This window comes from Conger conger, chromosome 16 (assembly GCF_963514075.1).
Source record: "Conger conger chromosome 16, fConCon1.1, whole genome shotgun sequence".
Taxonomy (NCBI): domain Eukaryota; kingdom Metazoa; phylum Chordata; class Actinopteri; order Anguilliformes; family Congridae; genus Conger; species Conger conger.
The window spans coordinates 9,196,591-9,222,563 of NC_083775.1; the positions used below are offsets into that span (position 1 = coordinate 9,196,591).

The 25,973-nt window shown below is 50.6% G+C and overlaps 1 protein-coding gene across 4 annotated transcripts in view; it reads left to right on the forward strand.

Annotated features, from left to right (window-relative positions):
• Nucleotides 1-25,973, forward strand: part of mrtfaa (myocardin related transcription factor Aa) — a 40,858-nt gene that overhangs the window by 4,443 nt on the left and 10,442 nt on the right. The window contains exons 2-10 of one of the 4 annotated variants that reach the window (XM_061223811.1): nt 1,253-1,452; nt 10,716-10,781; nt 19,889-19,944; nt 20,266-20,341; nt 20,444-20,605; nt 23,085-23,281; nt 24,129-24,248; nt 24,984-25,225; nt 25,733-25,901. In XM_061223811.1, the coding sequence (XP_061079795.1) occupies nt 1,281-1,452; nt 10,716-10,781; nt 19,889-19,944; nt 20,266-20,341; nt 20,444-20,605; nt 23,085-23,281; nt 24,129-24,248; nt 24,984-25,225; nt 25,733-25,901 (1,260 nt within the window). In that variant the 5' untranslated portion in view covers nt 1,253-1,280. Of the gene's footprint in view, nt 1-1,252; nt 1,453-6,422; nt 7,149-10,715; nt 10,782-10,867; nt 11,385-19,888; nt 19,945-20,265; nt 20,342-20,443; nt 20,606-23,084; nt 23,282-24,128; nt 24,249-24,983; nt 25,226-25,732; nt 25,902-25,973 lie in introns of those variants that run through there. The other 3 variants (XM_061223812.1, XM_061223813.1, XM_061223814.1) reach the window with 3 other exon arrangements.

Consider the following 25,973-nt stretch of genomic DNA (forward strand, 5'->3'; position numbering starts at 1 on the left):
CTTTTGTTTGTTTGTGCCCTGTTGTTTGTGACCTCTCGTTTGAAATGGTCTAAAGTTTTGCGGTAGTGGCTTGCATGCTTACGTGCTGACACAGTCCTGTGCAGACATGAACCGAAACCGAACAAAACCGTACTGCAGCCAGGCTTATTTGAGGTAGGCCTAATAATGATATGTTCCATTAATATACATCATTGTATTGTATTTGTGTGTCGGTGTCGCCATGGCAATACTTTTGTTCCATTTCTGGCATGTCATGGACTTGTAAACTAGCGAAATGTCGGCTAGCGATGCCCAAAATAAGGAACTGGGTTAATTACCTAAAGGCGTTAAGGAGCCATTAAAATTTTCATCAGCAACGAAAAGTGCAAAGTGGAATCGAAATGGAAGAAGCCGTGCTGTGCCTCTCGCCAGCTCGTACACCTCGTGGTAAGGGAGGCTGAATGTGGAGTCTGTGGCTCCACTCTTCCGGGGGAAGCTGTTCTCGGCGAGCCGGGCGCGATGGCAGACATCACTGCCGCTGTGTTGAACGTTCCTCCGTCTCCTGAAAAGAGAAATTGCGGAATTCTTCTCGGCGAACGGCGGGATCGGGTTCGCTGCGAGACCGGCGCCACTCTGCCGGACTGGTTTGACGGGTCCGGCCAGGTTGCCACGGCAGCTTATCTTGCAACCGAAAAAAGCCGAAGCGCACACGGATTTAGAAGGGAAAGTTACCTGCCCAATGACATCACCACGCGAGCACCTCCTTCACAGGGCTAGCCATTGTGTTTCTCTGCTGCTCCTGCGTGAGTTTGATCAGTGTCGCGCAGCTGAACTCTGGGACCTGAGCTACTGAGTCTGCAGGCTTCCCAGTGAGGCTCGGCTCTCGTCTGTTTGGCTGAGTAGGTCCAGGCTGAGAAAATAACGGATTCCCTGGTAGGCTCCTGTACCAGGCCATCCCCAGGTCTCACGGGCAGTTTGCTCCTGTGGGCAGATCCATGTGAAGGGGCACTTATACGTATCAATGTACTGAACGCTGCTGTGTTGATAGAGGTCAGTGTACTGAACACTGCTGTGTTGATAGAGGTCAGTGTACTGAACGCTGCTGTGTTGATAGAGGTCAGTGTACTGAACGCTGCTGTGTTGATAGAGGTCAGTGTACTGAACACTGCTGTGTTGATAGAGATCAGTGTACTGAACACTGCTGTGTGTGCTTCTAGAGCTGAATTAACGTATTTGTTAATCACTATTTCTGTTCCGTTTGGTCCTTTCTCAGGACAGCTCGTCTCCGTCCCTCTGTAAAGATGGATTCCCATGCCGGGGAGGAGACCAGGCCCGTCGTCATGGCGCCCGGGGGCCCCGGCGCTGATCCTGGCTCCGCCCCCAGCCCGCAGAGCGAAGCGGTGACCAATGAGCTGCAGGAGCTGACGCTGCACCCCGCCCCCAGCCACCTGCCCATCGGGGAGAGGAAGAACGGTGAGTCCCCGCTGCTGGTCCAGGATCAGCCGTGCGAGCCGCGTCTCCGCTGTTATAGATGCACCGGCACGGGGCCTCTCAGGCCTGAGCGCGCCTGTGGATTCTGCTACTGCTCCGTACCTGGTGGGACGATTTTAGCTGCAGTGGGAGGATGCGTCCCCCATGGATTCACTGACTCGCACTCTTCACTCGCTCATTTGCTCACTCCGCCTGTTCTACTTCACTCGTTCAGCCATTCCTTCACTCATACAGCCACTCATTGAATCCCCCAGTCACTCACCGACTCACTGACTGACTCAGTGAGTCACTGACTCACTCTCACTCTCTCGTCTGTAGTGAATGTCAGTAATGTATGGGGTGGGAAAGCAACAAAGCAGCCTGTTCAGAGTGTCACTGCCATGGTTCAGTTCTTTTACAAAGTTATTAATTCTTACCTTTCATTATGTTCATAGTGCGTTCGTGAGAGCATTTATTTTCCCTGAATCCCCCCACAGTGACGCTCCATCAGTTAACATCTGCCTGAGGCTCCTGACCAACAACACTGGACCAGTTTACATTTGCAGGGGAAACTAGCATGTCTGCCCTCTGCTGATCAGTGTTGAGGGGTCAGAGGTCACCTGGAATGCACTTCAGCTCTGTTATTTTATTTATTTATTATTATTCCCCGCCCATTTATATATATTTTTTGTCTGCTCGGTTGCATCTTAGTTACTGACCCATTACCAGGACAACATGGTCATTTCAACATGTAGTGAGAAACAGGGTTTGTTAAAAAGTCCTTGCCACTCTGATATTCTCCCCCACTAGTGTTGCACCCTGGGAAGGATCTTTACAGTGACTGCAGTGCTAGTTACAGCTATAGCCCCCCACCACCACCACCACCACACACACATACGTGCACAAATGCAGACACACACAGGTGCATGCACACATACTCACACATAGGCACACACAAGTGCGCACACACGCTTAATTTATGTTGTTGAATGGTAGCGGGCTTAACTGTTGCACCCTGCATCAGTGCATTGGCTGCAATGGGGGAAGGACAGAGAACAGAACAGACCCCCCCCCTCCTTAGAGACAGAGGAGGAGGAAGAGCTGCTGGGAACCACCACACTTCTGTTCTGTTTGGTTGTGATAATGTTCCAAACCAGTCTCCATGCCAACACTAACAGAGATACGCTGTATTAATTCTGCAGTTCACTGTACGACACCCACACATGCACAAACACACACCCACGCTCACACATACACACACACACACACACACACACACACACACACACACACACACCCTCTTCCTCTCTCTAGCACACACTCCCCTGCATACGCACGCACGCACGCACGCACGCACACGCACTCACACACTCACACACGGGGTTATGCACACATTCTACAGTCGGGCGGACACGCCTTATGTACGAGAATAATATAGGTTTGGGTTTGTCTGATCCAAGATGGAGCCAGTCAAAGCTACTGATTAACTTCCGGGACTGTCGCCTGTCTTGTTGCAGGAAAAGCACCAACATTTGTTCTGTGAACATCAGGGCTTAATGTGCTGCTCTGTTAAACAGACCACACGTAACACATCTTTCATTTCATCTCCAGTCTGCATGAGGGTCACAAGCCCGTCTTGTCTTTTGAAAGTTTGTGCGATTGTGACCAGTTCCCCGCAGGTCCAGAACCGGTTTGAGCTGGTTCAGACTGTATTTGAGTAGGCCCAGCGGGGCTGGTTTGTGGACCCCCGGGCCTGGTTTGTGGACCCCCAGGCCTGTTTGTGGAGCTCCGGGCCTGGTTTGTGGACCCCCAGGCCTGGTTTGTGGAGCTCCAGGTGTTCCTGTGGGCAGGTTTTCCGTGTGCCTAGCTCAGGTGAGGAGCGGCTGAAGATTGCACACACAGGCTCAGTGATAATGATCAGAGACACTCAACTCCCCATCAGCGAGACCAGCGAGGCAAATCCGTCATGTGACCTTTCTCAGAAGAGTGCTCCTGCCAAAACTCTCTCTCGGCTGTTCATTTTGTGTGTGTGTGTGTGTGTGTGTGTTTGGTTGGGTACGCTTGCGTGTGTGTGTGTGTGTGTGTGCGTGTGCGTGTGCGTGTGCGTGCGTGCGTGCGCGCGCATGTATGTATGTGCATGAGTGTGTGTGTGTGTGGTTGGGTGTTTGTGCGAGCGTGTATGTGCGTGTGTGTGCGTCCATGCGTGTATGTGCATGAGTGTGTGGGGGTGTGTTGTGTGCGTGTGCGCGCTTGTGCTTGTTCTGTTCAGAAAGAGAAAGCATGTGGGTGTTCATTAGGAGAAGTGTGAACGTGTGGGTTGTCAAGCTGAGTGTCTGGTCAAGGTGAGAAGGAACTGTGGGTGTGTGCGTTCTGCGTTGATGTGTTGCTGCTTCACGTATACAGGATGTATGTATTTACGTACAGTAGATCAATAGTGTAATATTTCATGCGAGTCATGAGACGCTGTATGCATTTCAAACGATGACGTCTGATGAGTGAGATGTTCAGAGGTTTAGACTGAGTCAGAATAAGTGAATGGGCAGAGGAGAGGAAGAGATGGAGGGATTGAGCCACAGATGGACTGAGGGAGGGAGGGCGGATGATGGTGATAAATGTATGAAGAGGTTCAGTCAGAGAGATAATGAAGGGAAAGCTTGCTCAGCCCAAATCGGATAATGAAATTATTTGTTTCTTTTTTTATTTTTGCTTGTCACTAATTACCCACGAGGCTTGGGGTGCAGACTGCATGGCTGACCAAAGGGGGGGCGGTGTGTGCGTGTGCGTGTGCGTGCGCGTGCGCGTGCGCGTGTGTATTATGTATACAACACATCTAAAATCTTACTTGAATCGGCAAGTGACTGTAAGCATCTGATTGGACGGGAGGAAGATGAAATGATGAGATGAAAAGATAGGCTATAGTGGAGAAGCTTCCTGGCGCAACTTCAGTCTGTGCAGCTTGAAAGTATTTGCTGTGAATGTGACTTCGTGGAGCCCAAACCACCCCAGATGAAGAAGGATGGTGGTAGTAGAAGGAGTGCATGGTGTTTTACAAAACTGAACTCAGTTACCGCCCCGTCCCTGAACCCCACGCGCCACAATAAAAGAGGCCTGACCAGCGGTGGAAGGGCCTAACCGTGCCCGTTCATGTGCTGCAGCTGCACAGGATGCTGGTCCCGCTGCATGCAATGTGTAGTTTGCCTTATCTCTGTCTCTGGTGAGCGCAGCCGGATGGCTGTGTGTGTTGAGCAAACATTAGTTCTGTTCTTTCTCGCTCTCCTGCCAGCTATTTGTGTGCATATTGTCTTTGGGGAATGTGTACAGGTGGGGAGGAGGCAAACTGTCCCTGCCTGAGGAATTCTGATCAATAACCGCCGTGCTCTGCCCTCTGCTGGGTGATGTGGGAACTACAACAGCATTTGTGTCTCAAGACAGTGATAACACCGGGTTGTTGTTGTTGTAGTTTATTTTCCCTCTTATAAATGCTTGTTAATGTGGATTTTCCGTCGGTATATGACTTGCTGTGTTTGTTTATTCTCTGTGAGCCAATGTAGGTCAGGATTGGAATACCTGCGTGTGTTTGTACATATTTCTGGGTGAGGGTGTGTGTGTGTCGTCGGGTGAAAATGAATGCTGGTGATCTCATCCTCATTTTTGTGTATGTGTATGTGTGTGTGGCTGTGTTTATATTTGCCCGTGTGTGACGCTTTGTCTATTTATGCGTGCACACGTGTGTGTGAGCAGGCATGTGCGCAGCTGCGAGTGAAAGTGTGTGTGTGTGTGTGTGTGTGGGGCGGGCTTGCCCTCTCTCTCGCTCTCTCTCTCAGAGTAACTCTATCCAGCGATGCACAGGTGATGTGAGGATGGATTTAGCCCCTGGGCCAGCTGGCTGTGCTATTTAAAACGGACAGAGAGCCCAGTAGGGGCTGGCGGGCAGGCCTGGCGTTCTGGAGCAGCCTCTCCCGTGGAGGGCCTGTGCGGCTGGGTGGAATGGCGGTTGTTTACCCCACTCCAGGCTGGGGTGGGGGACTCCCACTGGAAGGAATCGTTTGAATTTGTGCGTGATTACCCATGATGCACTGGCAGTGTTCATGCTGCACGGGTTCCTCGGGTGACACACACACACACACACACACACACACACACACACACACACACACACACACGAGTCTGGTTGCACGTCTGTGTTCCATTTGTTGCGGGATTAAACATGCAAGTGGCGTTCGGCGCAGCATAGTGACGGTTGACACCGAAGCAGAAGATAACGGGCTGCCAGCACTGTTCTCCCCCCCCCCCGCCCCCGTGCATTCTGGAGCTGCTATAACTTTTCCGCCTTACTTTTTCCACTCATAATTTGAAAGCACACTCATCGTTGAAAGCACACATACACTCAAATGAGTTTACTGCGCGTAAACTCATTTTCGGTCATATGTACAACCGCATTCACAATCCTGCCACTCAGCCGTCGGTACCGTCGGCTGCATTTACCCTCTACGTTAGGCTGCTGAGGTAGTGTAGTCCAAATGGCCTAACTGGACTACAGTTTTTAAAATGGCTCCTAAATTTGGTGCATGTTTATGATGTCACAATAGTAAGCAAGTGGTTTGAAAATTCCAGGGGAAATACTTTCACAGTCATCACATTAGGGTAAATCGTGTACGGAGCGTGTTGACTGTGGGGGAATTGTGAAGTGTGTGTCTCTGTGTGTCTCTGTGTGTCTCTGTGTGTCTCTGTGTGTCTCTGTGTGTCTTGGTGTGTCTCGGTGTGTCTCGGTGTGTCTCGGTGTGTCTCGGTGTGTCTCGGTGTGTCTCGGTGTGTCTCGGTGTGTCTCGGTGTGTGCGCTCCAGAGGGGGCGGGGCCTGTGACAGGAGAGACTGTCTGAATGACTGGATCAGCAGCTGTGCTGGGGAGCCCTATCTGATCCTCACCGCCTCCCACCGCAGGCACACACACACACACACACACCCACACACGGACAGACGGACAGACGGACAGACACCTCTCCCACCCTCCGGAATCCTCTGCTCCTGTAAGATTGCAGGCACCCGAGGGTCCTCATACCTCAGCCAGCCCTGAGCCGCCCTGCCCCGGCCCAGAGAGACAGAGACCCAGAGAGACAGAGACCCAGAGAGACAGAGACCCAGAGAGACAGAGACCCAGAGAGACAGAGACCCAGAGACCTGGCCTAACCTGGGCCCTCACCTGCTTCTACCTGCGAGGAAACATCCTGCTTTTCTTCTTTAACGTCTTCTGCAAATTCGGCGCATTGTAACCGTGTCGTTTTTGTTTTTTTCGTTTTTTCTTCCCGAACACATCGGTTGCGTTGGCGCGAAACCGGGCGCTCCCTCCGCAGTCGTAGAATAATGTATTTTACACGCCTTCCTCGGATTTCTCCCAAAGGATAAGCGACACGGAAGGGACTCGTTGTTGTTATTACCTTGTGCCGAGCGTGCCGCGTGAATCGGAGCCTTTGACCTTTTGCTCGCGGGACTCGGAGACGATTTCGGACGTTAGGCGTCGCTTTCGCACGACCTCGTTTGGTGGGCTCTTCGGACGAGACTTTTTTTCCGCCATGCTGGACACCAATCCCCGCCTGCGAATGGACCCCGGCTCCCTGAGGCCTCCGCCAATCAGAGACGGCCTGGAGAAGCGAGGAATGCGATTGGCCTACGGGCGGCATGCGTGTCACGGCCTGAGGGAAGGTGGGACTCGTGTTACACGCGCACACTCCACGTAGGGGGGGGGTCGTAAAAAAAAAAAAAAAACCTGAAAAAGCCGTGCCTGACACCTGACAGTGCCTGTGATGTATGGTTTTGTTTTTTTCCTGTCGGTGGGGCTACCCTCTGTGTGCGCAGAGCTGTGTGTGTGAAACTTGTGTGCTCACACACCCTTCTGGCTCCGGGCCGTTTGTCTGCTGTACAGATTAAATATGGGTGGGTTCAGGCAGGACCGGTGCTCTTCAACCTATTGGTACGGGTGTTGTGTGCGATGACCGTGCACACGTGCGCACACACACACGTTTTCTCTCTCCGTCCCAGGTGCACACGCACGCGCACACTGTACTGTGGTGCACGGGGAAGGAGAGCGATGGCCCCCGCAGTGTTGACCCAGCACTTGGCTGATCAGTGTTCTGGTGTCTTTATAGATTTCCATTTCTCAGACGTTGCGCTTGCGGTGCGCTTCTTGATTTACAGTAATATTTTTAATCTCTGCGCGGCTGGGAGGGAGATTGGGTTTCTCACCATTACAGCAGCGACAGAAATGGAAATGAGGGAGAGGGAGAGAGGGAGAGAGGGAGAGAGAGGGAGAGAGAGGGAGAGGGAGAGGGACAGACAGACAGAGGGAGAGGGACAGACAGACAGAGAGAGGGAGAGACAGACAGAGAGAGAGAGGGAGAGACAGACAGAGAGAGAGGGAGAGAGAGAGAGACAGACAGAGAGAGAGAGGGAGAGAGACAGGGGTAGGTAGGAAGAGGGACAGAGACAGAGACGGGTAGGTAGTGAGAGGGAGGAAGAGGGAGGGAGAGGGACAGAGACAGAGACGGGTAGGTAGTAAGAGGGAGAGGGAGAGAGACAGAGGGGGCAGAGGCAGGTAGGTAGTGAGAGGGAGGGAGAGGGAGAGAGACAGAGGGGTAGGTAGTGAGAGGGAGAGTGTGTGCGTGTGAAAGAGGAGTCCATATGGAGGCGTCCGACAGGGTGGGGTCACTTGCCAAACCTGAAGTTTCAGACCAGTCTGTGCATTTTTTTGTAAATATAGAGGGAAAATGGTGTGCTTTTAAAGCCTCAGTGCATTCAGGGCTTTCTCTAGTGGGCGCTCTTTATCTCAGTGCCTCAGACCTGTGAAGACCAGGAGGAACACTGAGTTTGGATTCAGGCCTGATGCACAGTTTCCTTCTGTGTAGTCTTTGTAGCACGCACACACACACACACACACACACACTACTCACTCTCACTCTCACACACGCACCCACACATTTGCACAGTGTGGTCTGTGTAGTGCACGCACACACATACACACACACGCATACACACACACGCATACACACACACACACACGCATACACACACACACGCATACACACACACACACATACATACACACACACACACATACACACACATACACACATTCGCACGGTGTGGTCTGTGTAGTGCATACACACACACACACACACATACACACACATACACACACATACACCCACATACACCCACATACACACATTTGCAGGGTGTGGTCTGTGTAGTGCACACACACACACGCACATGGAACACGTATGAAGCCCTGTACACATCCGTTATCACAATCACACACGGCCGACAGGTGGTGTAGGATCGATCGGCTGCCCGCTGAAACGTTGTCGTCCCTGAGGGACAGCAGACCCCCCGGTGAGCTGTCCTGGGATGGTCCGGTCCAGACCCAACTGTGGGCCCTATCCACCCATGGGAACTGTGCCTTAACAATACCTACAAAATGCCACTCAACTTTCACACCATTAGTCCTTATACTTTCTCATACTTGTAAACTACACTTCCTCATATTTTTCCATTTTCAAATTTTACCTTTTATTTCTTTGCCAGCTCTTTTTACCCTTTACTCATTATATTCTATATTTTTCCTTCCCCCACTTTCTTCCTCTATGCTGGAAAATTGTTGTATACTGAGTTACTGCTTACTGCATATTTCACTTCCTGCTTCTAACTTCTTTTTTTCCTGGTTTAATAAATAAATGAAATTACATGAGCCACCCCGTGCCCCCCGCCCCGCTCATAGTTTTAATGCCATGTGTTCTGCTCTGGAAAATGGAGACGCCTCTGTTCTGTTTGAGATTAGTTTCATGCGATTGCGTCGTCAATGTTTTCACCGTACATCAATGAGGTGCATTTCCCCCCCAGTTCTTACGTGTGCCGTTTTTGAGTCAGAGTGTAGAATTGACTTTAATACCCAGAATATTCTCTGACTCATGTATACACACAAACACAAACATGCAGATTTGTGTGGCTGATGGTCTGGAAGTTCCTCATAAAGCAGTAAAAGAGAGAACCTCTAAAATAACGCTGCTATTCTCTCTGCAGCTATCAGCTGAAAACATATTTTCTGAAAAGAATTGCTTATTTGGTTTTTATTTTTAGCTGCAGTGTGATTGGCAGAGGTGGAAACTCCAGGTTCAGAAAGTAAAAGTCCTTTCGAGTGGTTTGTTCTAATCACCTGGATTTGCTAATTGGCAAAATTCTTCAGCCAGCTGGTAAAACTAATGAGTGAAGTCAGCTGGCTGAGTTCATGGGTGGAGGAAACCTATGGCAGGACTTTTACTTTCTGACCCCTGGACCTTCCGCCTCTGGTGGTTGGGTCTCAGTACATTCCGCGTTAATTAATCCGTCTGACCAGCATGTTCATCTGATGATGCCACATTGTTTTACGCGGAGAGGCTACTTAATTGTAGCGAATGTGTTGCCCTTTATTCAGTTGGGTAAACCAAACCAGTTTGCATATTTATTTCCCTGAAGCAAAACGCTATGGTGGCGCGACATTGCTGGTGGCACACCTCTGGGCTATTGGCTGAAGACTGGTCTCAGCAGGTCTCTCATTGGTCCTGCAATGCAGCAGTGCTTCTTGCATGCAATTCCAGGTCTGCCGAGGTCCAGAGCTCCATTCTGTGGGCTGTAGTTGTTTTGTTTACAATTTACGCAGTTAGGACTGTAACTTCTGCTAACTTTTCATTTTCTGTCTTTTAGATTCCGACTGTAACTTATCAGATCAGGTTCAGACATTCGTGCCTCTTCCTGTTTTCAGATGACACTGAAAGGGACCATGCCAGTACAGTGCATGCTACACGGAAGTGCTCACTCTCTCTCTCACACTCCTTCGCTCTCTCTCTCTGTCTCTCTCTCTCGCACACTTTTGCTATCTATCTCTCTCTCTCTCGCTCGCTCTCTCTGTGGTGAGTTGTTCAGAAACTCAACACTTTTTTAAGAAAATAGAGAAACAGGAAGTCACCCCAGCGCTTCCCCTCCTGCGGCTGATAAACTCAAACTGCCGTCAGAACGAGAGAGTGAGAGAGATAGAGAGAGGGGGGACAGCGAGTGTCAGTGGGGAGCTCTGCCTCTTCCTCTGGTTCCGACGGGCCTGGTTTGACCTGCCTCGCTCCGGTTGAGGGGGGGAACCGACAGCTCCCGTGTCGCGTGGTCGCCCTGCTCGGCGGTTGATGATTGGTTGTGGGTCGGGGCGCGTGCGCTCACTCTCTGCTCCTCTCTGCTCGCCCCCTGCAGTGCTGCAGCTGAAGCTCCAGCAGCGACGCACCCGGGAGGAACTGGTGAACCAGGGAATCATGCCCCGTAAGTCTGCTCCCCTCTCCTCCTTGCCTGCTGCCCTCCGCTCCTTGCCTGCTGCCCTCCGCTCCTTGCCTGCTCCTCATTCGCTCCTCATTTGCTCCTCATTCGCTCCTCACTCGCTCCTCACCCGCTCCTCACCCGCTCCTCACGCCCCGTAACTCCGCTCCTTGCCCGCTCCCCTCCGCTCCTCACCCGCTCCCTACCCGCTCCTCACCCGCTCCCTGTGACTACCTCCGCATGTTTGCTGTGCTATATTCAACTTCGGTCTTCTTCTGCACATCCTGCTCACGAAACCTCAACCGTGCCTCCTTACCTCATTCACTTGGGCGGCGCTGTGCATCAGAGCAGGGGTGTCCATTTTTTCTATTCATAAAGTTTCATTTTCAAAATAGGAACCTGCACACAGTGCTTGGTGCGTACAAACGAACCTGTTCCCATGGTTTCATTTGCTCTCGTCACCGTTTGCAGTCGGTCGCATCTTAGCTGCAGTCTGGACAGCTTACCTGCGTTCATCCGGTGAAGCTTGTTGCTTAGCTGTAATTTCCAGTCGCAGATTGGCGGTTCGGCGTGGATATCGGCTGAAGGAGGAGGACATCGGCTCAGGAGGTGTGTGCGTTGCAGGTTCACCTGCCCACATTCGCTCAGAAATATGTCATGTTCACCCACTGGTTTGGCTGCTTACACACTGTGGGATGAATTGTACTCTTATCTGATGAGAACATATGCTCTGTCAGAGTTGAGTTAACACTGAAGTGTGATGCTCAGTGAATGAGTCTTCTGTAGTAATGTGCAGACTCTTCAGTAAAGTCCACTACTCTTCCTTCTCAGTGTAGTCCTGACTCTTGTGATGTTCGGCCTCATAGAGTGGTGGGGTTATGGTCATGTTCAGCCTCGTAGAGTGGTGGGGGTTATGGTCATGTTCGGCCTCGTAGAGTGGTGGGGGTTATGGTCATGTTCGGCCTCGTAGAGTGGTGGGGTTACGTTTGTTGAATGTTGTGGTTCTGGTCTGAGCTGTGAATGAAAGGGCAGTTTAGATCGGAGATATGCTGTTAGGAGGCACTTCAGAACGGAGCTGTTCTGCGTCACTGCTGTGTGTAATATCTCTGTGCTGAGAAGTGATCTTCATGTTAAAATGTTATTATTTGTGTGTACTGTAACCTGAAAGGTCAGTGTTTGCCTTGGAATGGGATTGCCTGGGAGGTCATGAATTTAACTTCAATTTTTTACTGCTGGTACAACATAATTTTATCTAAAATGCGAAGCGTTGCTGGACAGTTCCCCTCTCAACGACTACTCCTGGGGTGAAGTTTTACTTGGATTCTTTAAAGGCTTCTTGGAGAGTAACACCATTTCACTGAGGTAGGCAAAACACCATCTTAACTACATAAGATTGAGCCCCTTGATTTCAAGAAGCAAATTCAAAGCTCTGGAGGAAAACCAGGAGCCAGTTCAAGAGTAACGGTCTCTGCAGGAGTGGTCCGAATGGTGAGCTTTTCATACCTGATCACAAACTGCAGGTTACCGATCACATGCCAAGCAGGCCTCCCAGCTCTTAGAGATGATTATACTTGTAGCTGGAAAGACCAAAAATGCCCTGACACAGCTAGTCGTGTTTGTCAGTAATTATACTCTGTCGGCTTAGATGCTAAATTACGGAAAGGTGGACTTCTTTTGGACTTCGTTCTTGGAAGAGCTGAAATTGATTGGCTGTTGTCCCAGGAGCGTTTAGCCTTGTGATTTTTGTTCTTGTATAACAACAAAAAATGTGAAGTAGTTCATGTTCATGTTTTAATCAGCACATAAGTATCCTGCCTCAAGTTTCAGTACACACACTTACTGAAACTAGGTTAATTTTTATTTATAAAGTTTGGCACATTTATATAAATATGTATATAAACAAATAATATTTTGTTTAGTTGTTTCAGATCGAGTACACATAGCTCAAATGGCAACAGAGACAAACTATACAGAAAAACCAGTTAGTGTGTGTATATACAGGTGAATGCAAAAGTATTGGGACGGTGCCAATTCTTTTTCTGTTTTGGCTGGGTACACCAGCAAATGGATTTGAAATGAAACACTGAATGTGAGGTTACAGACTGTCACTTTTAATTTGAGGGTCTTTAGATCCATATTGGGTTATTTGCATAGGAGTGACAGCATTTTTTCTACATTGTCCTTTACTTCTTGTTTTAGGGGAACAAGAAGTAAAGATACAACAAAAAATGTCAATGCGCAGTAAGACTATACCAGGGGTGTTAAGTGTGTCGGTTGTGGTCAGTGCTTGGATAGGTTAGGGTTACGGTCAGGTTTAGTTGTGGTAATGTTCATGGTTTGGTTGTGTTCGCGTTAAATTATTAGGTTAGGGTTATGGTTGTGATTATGGTCAGGGGTTAGCTGAATTATGGATATGGTCAGTGTTTCGTTGGGTTAGGGTTATGGTTGGGTTTATGGTCAGGGTTTCATTGGGGTCGAGGTTATGGTCATGGTTTGGTTGGGATAGGGCTATGCTCAGTGGTTGGTTATGTTGGAGATATGGTCAGGGTTTAGCTGGGTTGCAGTTATGGTCGGCATTTGAGTATGTTAGGGTTATGGTCAGTGTTTAGCTGGGTTAGGGTTATGGTCAGTGTTTAGCTCGGTTGGGGTTATGGTCAGTGTTTAGCTGGGTTGAGGTTATGAGCAGGGTTTGGTTGGGTTGGGGTCATGCTCAGTGTTTGGTTTGGTTGGGGTTATGAGCAGGGTTTGATTGGGTTGCAGTTATGGTCGGTGTTTGAGTCTGTTAGGGTTATGGTCAGTGTTTAGCTGGGTTGGGGTTATGGCCAGTGTTTAGCTGGGTTGAGGTTATGAGCAGGGTTTGGTTGGGTTGGGGTCATGCTCAGTGTTTGGTTTGGTTGGGGTTATGAGCAGGGTTTGGTTGGGTTGCAGTTATGGTCGGTGTTTGAGTCTGTTAGGGTTATGGTCAGTGTTTAGCTGGGTTGGGGTTATGGTCAGTGTTTAGCTGGGTTGAGGTTATGAGCAGGGTCATGCTCAGTGTTTGGTTTGGTTGGGGTTAGGAGCAGGGTTTGGTTGGGTTTGGCTGGCCTTTCGTACAGATCCCTCTATTTTACAAGCTGGTATCGGCCCGTTTCCCTTCTGCGTCCGGTTCTCGTTATTTGTGTGCCCCAGACCTGATGGTGAAAGCAGACAGTGGCTGCGGTGGCTTTCTCAGAATAGAACGGGCTGACTGCTGTTAATATCGAGCACTGACCCTGGGTCAGTCCACGCGCGCTGCGGCCTACAGGTAGGATTGCAGGCCTTCAGTGTAACACTCTGTGATGCTGACATTGCTAAATAAAAAAATAAAAAAAACGAAGCTGTGTTTACCTTTACAGCCTGTGAAATTATGGATCGTGGTTATGTTTCGTTTTTTTATTTCTGGTGCGTGGCTTGCCGATTTAGGGGAAACTCCATCACTGTTGTGCGCTTGCACTGTAGAGAGGTCTAGGGAAACTCGCTCGCTTAGCGTGCACTCACTACCGAGGCATGTAGCGAAGCGAAGCTTCTTAGCACTCTTACTTGTGTTTGATTTGCACTTCATTGTACTTCGCTCTGGATAAGAGCTTCTGCTAAATGCCATGTAATGTGATGTAATGTAGTGTGCCCTTGCACTATAGAGGGATCTAGGGAAACTCCATCACTATTGTGCACTTGCACTATGGAGGTATCTAGGGAAACTCACTCACTACCGAGGGATGTAGGGTAACTCCATCACCAGTGTCACTCTAAAGAGCCGTTTTGGGTGGGCCTTTAGACAGAGTCTCTGAAGCATGCTGTCACGACTTCTCCTTTTCTTGCTCTCTTGGGCAGCCTTCTGCTGGAGGCGTGTCCTCGGTGTGGCAACATCGTTCCAGCCAATCAGAGAGAGGGAGAGGAAGTTCCCCTGCTGTGTAGGTGCCATTGCTTTATAGTGGTTCAGGGGGCGTGGCCACAGTAGCGCAGTGTCACAGAACGGTTGAGTCTGTCGTGTTGCGGGTGTGTGACCGGTTCGTCGGTATGGGCGCGTGCGTAAAAATGTATCGTCTGGTTGGGAAGCTGGGACAGGGGGGCGGGGTCATCGCACGCACATCCCAGTCTGCAGACGGCCGGACTGCTGCGTTCTGACAGACATGACGGCTCCCCGGCTTGCCGCCAGTCTGGTTATCCCTGGAGCTGTCTCCCTCCGCCATTATCCTCCTTTTTTTTCTTTTTCTTTTTCTTTTTCTTTTTTGGACATGGCATTTTATCTCGTCGTGTGGTTTATGCAGGGCACGTCCGTTCCGCCCTGAATATTGTATTTTTGGCTGAATGCTGAAAATGCTGTGCGGGGACCTGAGGGCGGATCGGGCCTGTGATGACGGGCGTGGCGGTTCTGTGACTCTGCTGGGGGTAATGCGCCCCAGTGCCTGCTTCTGTCACAGCTGAACACGCTTCATGTTGAACTTTAAAGATCCACTCGCCTGTAATAAAAAAAAAACATGCATTAACCTGTAGAATTTTAAAAAGATACGTCAACCTGCAGACTTAAAAAAAAAAAAAAAAAAGATAAGCTAACCTGCTGAATTTAAACAAATATTTGCGAAACTGTAAACAAAGATATGCTGACCTTCAGAATTTTAACAAGATACGCTAATTTGCTCGATTAAAAAAATGAATACTAAGCTGCAGAGTTTAAAGGAAACTAACCTGCTTCTAGTGAATCTGAGCAGTTTTACTGCTGTATGGTAAATGATAAATGTTTTTTATCATTTTTTGTTTTTGTATTCCTCTGAGACAGTCGGTTGCTCTTTTGACTTTCATAACCGCTTTACTGAAGCAATGGCTACTTTTAAAGAAGCTGTTGAAGACTTTTCTGTGTTGACTGCCTGTTTTGTTCATTTATCTGTCTGAATCACCCCTTGCTTGTTTGTGGCGTCCTGATGGTTTTAATCTGGTTAGACACTTTATTGTGAAGGCCGCTGTATAAAAATCAGGTTGATTAACTGACCTTACTTAGCTGCTAATAGGCTTTAATTAATTTATTGCTTCCATATAAAAGTTTCTAAACATAATGGGGAAAGCGTTGATCGATTTTTCCAGTTTTACAGCTGCCCGGGTTTGGGTTGCCTTGAAGAGGGCAGGGTTCGTCAGTTTTATGAGGCGGAGAATGGGTTTAACACGAGCCTTCATTTCAGTGCTCTGCCCTGCCAGGAGAGTTCTCTGTCCAGTGCGGACCTCGTGCGCACTGCTGGATTCTATTTTCTCTTTTTTTGCAGGAAGAGGGGGTAGGGTTGTAAACGGTTATTGGGCTCTGCCATTTTGCTTTGGACTGAGTGGTCAGGCGGTGGGCAGGATGTAGGGTAGTGGGTAGTGTTGGGTAGCCTTGTGGGGTAGCCTTGTGGGTAGCGTTGGATAGCGTTGGGGGTAGCCTTGCAGATAGCCTTGGAGGTAGCCTTGCGGGTAGCGTTCGGCAGCCTTGTGGCTAGTCTTAGGTAGCCTTGGATAGCATTGTGGGTAGCGTTGAGTAGCGTTGAGGGTAACCTTAGGTAGCGTTGGTCCAGGGACAAACCCAGCAGTTTTGGGGCTGCAGTTGAGCTGCAGTCTTAATAGCCCCCTCTGCGCCCCCCTCTCGCCCCCCTCCTCCGCAGGCGTGTGGTCTGATTTCACACGGCTCATGAGCAGGGCCTGTGTCGTGGCTGGCCGCAGATCTGGGCGTGTTCCTTTCACCCCAGGGACGTCAGCGCTATAATAAGCAGCCTGCGTGATACTCTACCTCTGCGATTATTAATAACAGCTCATTACACACTGTGCAGCCCTGCTGGAGCTGCACTGGGACACTCACTCACACACTCACTCACTCACTCACTGACACACTCACTCACACACTCACACACTCACTCACACACTCACTCACTCACTCACACACTCACTCACACACACACTCACACACACTCACACTCACTCACTCACACTCTCACACTCACTCACTCACTCACACACTCACTCACTCACTCACACACTCACACACTCACTCACTCACTCACTCACTCACTCACTCACTCACACTCACTAACACACTCACTCACTCACTCACTCACACACTCACACACTCACTCACACACTCACACACTCACTCACACACTCACTCACTCACTCACTCACTCACTCACTCACTCACTCACACACACACACACACACACACACGCACACACACTCACTCACTCACATACGTGTATACACTCACACACACACATGTATATACACACACACACACATACGTGTATACACTCACACACGCACACACACACACACACACACACACACACACACACACATACATGTATACTCTCACTCATGTACCCGCACACACACACTCACATACGTGTATACACTCATACACACATACACACACACGCGCATACACACACACACACACTCTCACATACATGTATAAACTCGCACACACATGTATACTCTCACTCATGTACCCGCACACACACACTAACATACGTGTATACACTCACTCATACATCCATACACACACACACTCTCACATACATGTATACACACACACACACACACACACACACACACGCACACGCACACGCACACGCACACACACACAAATGCACACGCTCACTCACAATCTCTCTCTCACACACACATTATATTACATTACATTTTATTTAGCAGACGCTTTTATCCAAAGCGGCATATAAAACAGTGCGTATCAAGCACACACACGGCCTGGCACCCTTCTGTCTGTGGTCTCAGGAAGCCAGGGCCGGATGTGAAACGGGGAAGAGAGTGACAGTGAGTCTCAAATACAGGAACATATAGCATGACACTGCTTGGTATCACTATGCTAACAACACTGGTATGCTAAGACCACTGCTATGCTAACACCCTTGCTATGCAAACACCCCTGCTATGCTAGCACCACCGATATGCTAATACCCCTGCTGTGCTAGCACCACCGCTATGCTAACATCGCTGCGATGTTAGCACCACCGCTATGCTAACATCGCTGCGATGTTAGCACCACCGCTATGCTAACATCGCTGCTATGTTAGCACCACCGCTATGCTAGCATCCCTGTTGTGCTAGCACCACCGCTCACAGCAAAGCACCACATAACGCCTGTCCCGTCTTGCAGCTGTACGTCCCCTTTCACCAGTAGCGTGTGAGACGACACCTACGCTAGCGCTGAGCTCGCTGCTGAAACCTCAAACCTGCAGTAGCCTGGACTCGGAGGCATCGAGGCAGTTCAGAAGGAGCAGGGTCAGTGCACAGGGGCTCATCTGCTGACTGAGGTGGTTTAGCACCTCGAGATGCGGTCTGCTGTGCTGTCGATCAGCAGTCCTTCCTGTTTTTTATCCTTAATTCAACCGACTCGTTCGCATTTGCATTCTTTATGGTCGGACAGTTGAAAGTTGAAGGACGCCGGCGAATGATTATAGGCCTTACGTGTGGCTGCACGTCAGTTATATTCAGTTTCTGTCGGGCTGTTAACCATCTAGGCTAGCATTCGACCAGCTAGTTACAGCAGGCGGTCTTTCGTTAATTCGCGCAGCATTAGAAATGGAGCCGGGTGGTGTACGCCTGCGATTGGCTGTTGGTTGTTGAAGTGCAGAGCTGCAGTGCAGGACCCTGTGGGTCTTCATGAGCAGTGTGTTACAGGGTTAAAATGAGTGTTAAATGTTAAAATTGGGCATTTCACGCAAACCCCTGCACGCACGCACACGCACACAGACACACACTCCCCCTCGGGGTGATACGCGCGTTCTGATCGCCCGTTTGGCGGAGTAACACCCCGTCCCCCCTGAGAGCCTGCAGCTCACACCCAGGCTGGAGGTGACCTCACCACACAGCCGCTGACCCACCGGAGGCAGACTCTCACTTCCTGTTTGCAGAGGAAGTGAGGTAGCGTAGGAGAAGCTGACATTTCTTCAGTTCCAAATGTCAACTCGCCCCCACTCAGCTGTAGCTGTGGGGTGTTGAAGAAGTGATGAGGAGGAACTCACTTTCTCACCTATAGACACGTACACGTACACATACACACTCCCACACACGGACATACACACACGATCACGCACACGCACAATCACAGACACACACCTGATCGCACACGCACACACACACACACGGACATACCCGTGCCTACAGTAGGGTTCAAACTCCCCCAGGTTGCGGGTGGAATTGGTGATTTGCTGCCTAGCTGGGTTTTTACAGGATTTTTCCGGGAGAGACCCGTTAGTTGTTCATCCTGTGCTTCATAGTGACATTAACAGCCAGTCGGTGAGTGACAGACAGACCTCACGCTACCCGACACCAGGTCCTTACACTGGGTCCTCAGGCACAGGGCACCCAGCGCAGAGCAACTTACAATTAGTATCCACACATTCACTCAGCACTTCATGATTTTAACGCATTAAAGAATAGGCCAGCTTATGGCTGTAGCTCCGGGGAAAGTGCTGGACTTTACGCGGTCCTGTTCCGTCTCGCCCCCCCCCCCCCCCCCCCCACCTTCACCGCCCGGCCGTCCTCTGTGGGCCGGTGGTTTCCGCGGCGATGACGTGGCGCTTCTGTTCGGGGGTGAGTCCTTTCGCAGAGTGGATCAAAATGGCCGCCCATTATCGCAGCCGGCCCGGAGGCTCCTCCACCAGGTCAGAAGGCTCTAGCTGGACCTCCTCCGTCGGCTTCTGCTGCTTTAGAGATGCGGTTGAGATGGAGGCCCTCGTTTTCATTACTGTGCGCTTTTATTTGGCCCATCAGTTTTATTTGTGTTTTTTATTTTCCCGCTTGGGCCTGGCGTGTGCCGGGCCGTTATGGCGGAGGTTAATGAGACTCGCGCAGTTCTGCTCGTAAAGAAACGTCCGCTGTCTCGATGGCTTCCCTATTCCTGCTCTTAATGAACTGCGATCACACAGGCGGCCATTGTGTTTATGTTAAGCCCTCTCTCCCTCCCTCTCTCTCTCCCTCTCTCTCTGTCTCTCTCTCTCTCCCTCCCTCTCTCTCTCTGTCTCTGTCTTTCTCTCTCCCTCTCTCACTCATTGTCTCTTTCTCTCTCTCTCTCTCTCTCTCTCTCTCTCTCTCTCTCTCTCTCTGTCCCCCAGCGCTGAAGAGTCCGGCTGCGTTTCACGAGCAGAGGAAGAGTCTGGAGCGCGCGCGGGTGAGTCCGCCTTACCGCCACTCTCCTGCCGTTTCCACAGTAACCGTGTTTGGTGTGGACACACCTCCTTTCTGCCTCGGACACTAGCTACTACAAACTTTCTTTTTAAAATTATTTATTTATTTCATCCAGCCCGTCACGTCTGTGACAACAACTACGTAGCATGTGTAGTTCATACTGTATGTACACGCAAAGACATTTAAACGACACAATACGAAACAAAAACAACCAAGTTGAAACCAAATTCTGTGCCCTTCCTTCCTTCTATTACCCCCCTCCTCTCCTCTCCTCCCTCCCTCCTCTCCTCCATCCCCCCTCCAGACTGAAGACTACCTGAAGAGGAAGATCAGGAGCAGGCCAGAGAGGTCTGAGCTGGTGAGGATGCACATATTGGAAGGTGGGTGTCAGTGAGCGACCCGCGGGGGTTGGGACACGCTGGTGTTGTATTTTAATTTAATTTAATTTAATTTAATTTAAATTTCTCCTCTCCGTCTCTCAGAGACGTCTGCGGAGCCGTCCCTGCAGGCCAAGCAGCTGCAGCTGAAGCGCGCCCGTCTGGCGGACGACCTCAACGACAAGATCTCCCACCGGCCCGGCCCCATGGAGCTCATCCACAAGAACATCCTGCCAGTACACAGCAGCCTGAAGCAGGCTCTGATAGGTACTGTACCACTGTCTCAGCCAATCAGCAGCACTGTAACACACGCTTACAGCCAATCAACAGCACTGTAACACACGCTTACAGACAATCAACAGCACCGTAACACACAGCAGCCTGAAGCAGGCTCTCATAGGTACTGTACCACTGTCTCAGCCAATCAGCAGCACTGTAACACACAGCAGCCTGAAGCAGGCTCTCATAGGTACTGTACCACTGTCTCAGCCAATCAACAGCACTGTAACACACAGCAGCCTGAAGCAGGCTCTTATAGGTACTGTACCACTGTCTCAGCCAATCAACAGCACTGTAACACACGCTTACAGCCAATCAACTGCACTGTAACACACGCTTACAGCCAATCAACAGCACTAACACACAGCAGGCTGAAGCAGGCTCTCATAGGTACTGTACCACTGTCTCAGCCAATCAACAGCACTGTCACACCTACGGCCAATCACAGCAGGCTCTCATAGATACGGTACCACTGTCTCAGCCAATCAACAGCACTGTAACACACAGCAGCCTGATGCAGGCTCTTATAGGTACTGTACTACTGTCTCAGCCAATCAGCAGCACTATAACACACAGCCAATCACAGTAGCCTCTCATAGGTACTGTGGCACTCAGCCAATCAACAGCACTGTAACACACGCTTACAGCCAATCAACAGCACTGTAACACACAGCAGTCTGAAGCAGCCTCTTATAGGTACTGTATCACTGTCTCAGCCAATCAACAGCCCTGCAACACACAGCAGCCTGAAGCAGGCTCTTATAGGTACTGTACCACTGTACCACTGTTTCAGCCAGTCAACAGCACTGTAACACATGCTTACAGCCAATCAGCAGCTCTATAACACACAGCCAATCACAGTAGCCTCTCATAGGTACTGTGGCACTCAGCCAATCAACAGCACTATAACACACTGCCAATCGGCAGCACTAAGCGCGCCAATCACTGCTCAAAAATAGAACTTTCAAGTGATCTTTGATTAAAATCTCATCTTTGATCCACAATTCAGACATGCTACCACCGACCAAATATCTCTAAAAGCAGAGCCATTTTATCATTTGAAGATAAAATGTCACATGTCTGTGACATCACGTGTAGACTGCTGAAATTCACTTTCTCATGCTTTCCTTGACCGTCGAGCTATGGCAACAACGTTTAACAGCAACGCGTAGGAGGGAAGATATTACCCCTATTTTAGCTTCCCTTCACTGGCTTCCATTTGCTTTTCGGGCAGAATTGAAAAGTTTACTAATTACCTTCAAAGCTTTGCATGGTCTAGCGCCGTCTTGTATTAGAGACCTTCTGTCACCCTACAAAAATCAATCGACCTCTTCGGTCTTCATAAAGCACTGTTGGCTGTTCCAGCGTCTCGGTTGAAGGGGAAAGGTAATCTTGCGTTCTCTATCATAGCACCTAGCCTCTGGAACAGGCATTCTCCTCTTTTAAAGCCAAACACGGCCAAACCCAGCCAGACCCCTTTCTGTAAAATAGCATACAAATGCATTTAATTCTTCTTTTATATTTTGTTATTTTTACCTCTTTTTAAAATAAAAAAAAAATGTTTTCTTATACATGTGTTTTTAAATTGTTGAATTGTTAAATTGATCTTTTGAGAAGCACTTTGTGCTTTTTGCTTGACAAGTGCTCTATAAGTAAAGTTGTTATTGTTATTATTATAACATTTGGCCAATCAGCAGCCTTACTCTGGTGCTCACGAGTTCTCTTGGCCTTGATCCCGCCCCTGTATTCACACACAACCAATCAGCACGCGTGTAACGTAGATATTGACACGCGCGTTCCGTGTGTGTGGTGAGTGCTTCGCCCTGGCCCCCCCTACTGTTCATTAATGCCTGCAACAGACACGAGACGGTCGCTCCTCTACCCGTAATCCTCACTAATGTCTCGTCTCCATGGCAAATTACCTGGAGTCGCTCCCGCGGGGGTCTCCTAGGAGACCGTTATTGATTGTAATAAGGGGTATTAATCGGACCGCGGCGATGCGATAATAATGGCGGCGGTGGTCCCTCGGACGCGCTGCTGTCAGCGACGATAATCAGCAGAGACGCAGCGGAGCTCCGAACGCCCCGCGCCCCGGCAATAAAGTCCCATCATGCCCCGGAGAGGAGCGAGGTCTCGTGGGTAATGACGGGTCCTGTGTAATCGGAGCGTCGCCGGGCGCCGCGTGGGGGAGCTGGCTGTCGGCGGGGGGAAGCGGTAGGAAATGCACTGTGCGGATCAAGAGGTGTCAAACCCAACCGTACGAAACCCCACCGTAGGAATCGCGCGGTATGCATTGAGCGCTACAAAACGCAGTGTACGAATCGCGCTGTACGAAATGCTTTGTGCGAAACACGCTGTACGAAATGCTTTGTACGAAACACGCTGTACGAACACGTGCTGTACGAATCATGCCGTATGAATGGTGCTCGGTGCGTTCTGACTGCTCACGCCAGCCCTCCCTCCACAGAGACGGACTTCCCGAAGGGCGCGGGCGAGAGCTCGTCGTTCGATGAGGACAGCAGCGACGCTCTCTCTCCAGACCAGCTGCTGGGCCACGACTCGCCCCTAGGCCCCGTCCCCCTGGGCCCTGCCCCCCTGGGCCCCGCCCCGCTTCCATCGCCCCCCGACACGCTCACCTGCGCCGGTAACCCCTCCCCCACGCAGGTGAGTCCTCTCAGCCCCGCCTCCTGACAGACCCTCCAGCGTCTGCATTGTGGAACATGGTCCAAAAAAAGGTTTCTAGAGCAGAATGATCAGTAATAGTTATTGTTTAAAGCCTCTACGTTTCTTGTGCGCAGAATACTAGAAGTACTACACTTTAGGGCCCATCCATGCACTAGAACAGAGCCTTAACAGATACCAGACTATAGGGCCCATCCATGCACTAGAACAGAGCCTTAACAGATACCAGACTATAGGGCCCATCCATGAACTAGAACAGAGCCTTAACAGATACCAGACTATAGGGCCCATCCATGAACTAGAACAGAGCCTTAACAGATACCAGACTATAGGGCCCATCCATGCACTAGAACAATGCCTTAACAGATGCCAGACTATAGGGCCCATCCATGCACTAGAACAATGCCTTAACAGATGCCAGACTATAGGGCCCATCCATGCACTAGAACAGAGCCTTAACAGATGCCAGACTATAGGGCCCATCCATGCACTAGAACAGAGCCTTAACAGATACCAGACTATAGAGCCCATCCATGCACTAGAACAGTGCCTTAACAGATACCAGACTATAGGGCCCATCTATGCACTAGAACCGTACCCAGAACTGCTGGTTTTCCACCCTCCTTTTACCTGGCACTGGGCTGAATCTGGGCAATCAGTAAGAAATAATTGTTCAGCATTTGGATTTGGAGGTCCAGAATTGATGATTGCTGCCGTACCGTGTCTGTGCAAGCAGCTCTTATCCACTTCAGTCCTCCATTTTGATTTTAATTTGTCTTTGCTGAGCCGGTCTGTTCTGATTGGACGGCTGTCTGTCATGTGTCCACAGTTTATCCCTCGGGCCCCGCCTCCACCGCCTCCCGCCCCCCCTGTGCCCTCCCCCTCGCAGATCCTGACCAATGGCACGCCAGCTCCTGTGGCTTCCAGGCCCACCCCCACGCTGATTAAGGTTGGTGGTCGCAGCCGGCTCTCCACTGACCCCTCTGTCCTCCTGTTACTGAACTGCTCCCTCCATCTCCCTTTCTTTCTACTTCTCAGTCTCCCTCTCTCCATCTCTTTCTCTCTCCCTCTCTCCCTTTCTCTTGGTGCTGGGATCTTGCTCGCTTATCTTTCATTAAGTACATTAAATGGTCATAAAAAAAGTTTTGTGTTTACTCCGGTTCCCTATGTCCGGTATTACATTTTGTCTAAATCCACTGTGACAAATATGCCATGATAGAGGAAATCAGGAAATACTTTTTCATGGCAGTCTGGTCCCTCCTCCCCTTCGCCTCAAAAGTCTCCCCGCCTCCCCGCCTCTCCAGGACTGACCGGCTGTCTCAGCTCTCTAAGAGTCTCCCCTCTCTCCCCTCTCTCCCCTGAGCAGTCCAGCGCTCTAAGAGTCTCCCCTCTCTCCCCTCTCTCCCCTCTCTCCCCTCTCTCCCCTCTCTCCCCTCTCTCCCCTCTCTCCCCTCTCTCCCCTCTCCCCTCTCTCCCCTGAGCAGCCCAGAACTCTAAGAGTCTCCCCTCTCTCCCCTGACCAGTTCAGGACTCTAAGAGTCTCCCCTCTCTCCCCTGAGCAGTCCAGGACAGTCCAGTCTCCCCTCTCTCCCCTCTCTCCCCTCTCTCCCCTCTCTCCCCTCTCTCCCCTGAGCAGTCCAGGACTCTAAGAGTCTCCCCTCTCTCCCCTCTCTCCCCTGAGCAGTCCAGGACTGACCGGCTGTCTCAGCGCTCTAAGAAGCCCAAGGACAGCAAGCCCAAGGTGAAGAAGCTGAAGTACCACCAGTACATCCCGCCCGACCAGAAGGCAGAGCGCGAGCCGCCCCCCCAGCTGGACTCCACCTACGCCAAGATCCTGCACCAGCAGCAGCTCTTCCTGCAGCTGCAGATCATCAACCAGCAACAGCAGCACTACAACTACCACACCATCCTGCCCGCTCCGCCCAAGTGAGTCTGTTACTATAGCTACCACACCATCCTGCCCGCTCCGCCCAAGTGAGTCTGTTACTATAGCTACCACACCATCATGCCCGCTCCACCCGAGTGAGTCTGTTACTATAGCTACCGCACCATCCTGCCCGCTCCGCCCAAGTGAGTCTGTTACTATAGCTACCACACCATCCTGCCCGCTCCGCCCAAGTGAGTCTGTTACTATAGCTACCACACCATCCTGCCCACTCCGCCCAAGTGAGTCTGTTACTATAGCTACCACACCATCCTGCCCGCTCCGCCCAAGTGAGTCTGTTACTATAGCTACCACACCATCCTGCCCGCTCCGCCCAAGTGAGTCTGTTACTATAGCTACCACACCATCCTGCCCGCTCCGCCCAAGTGAGTCTGTTACTATAGCTACCACACCATCCTGCCCGCTCCGCCCAGGTGAGTCTTTGTCTCTTTCCCTTTGCAGAGTGAGCTTGTATTTCTAACCGTTCCCCTTTTCACCTGTCTGCCCAGACCTCCAGCGGATCAGCCGCCTTCCTCAAACTCTGGCCCCTCCCCGTCTCGGGCCATTCCCGCCCCTACGTCCTCCTCCCCCAATCAGAGCGGGCAAAGCCGGCAGAGCCACGCCCTTCCAGCTGGGGCCAAGCCCGGACCTTTACCCACTAACCTGGATGAATTAAAGGTGAGAACGCCTGACTTTAACGCTCCCCACGCCTGGTCACAACTGTAGGCACAACAACAGGACTTCATTTCC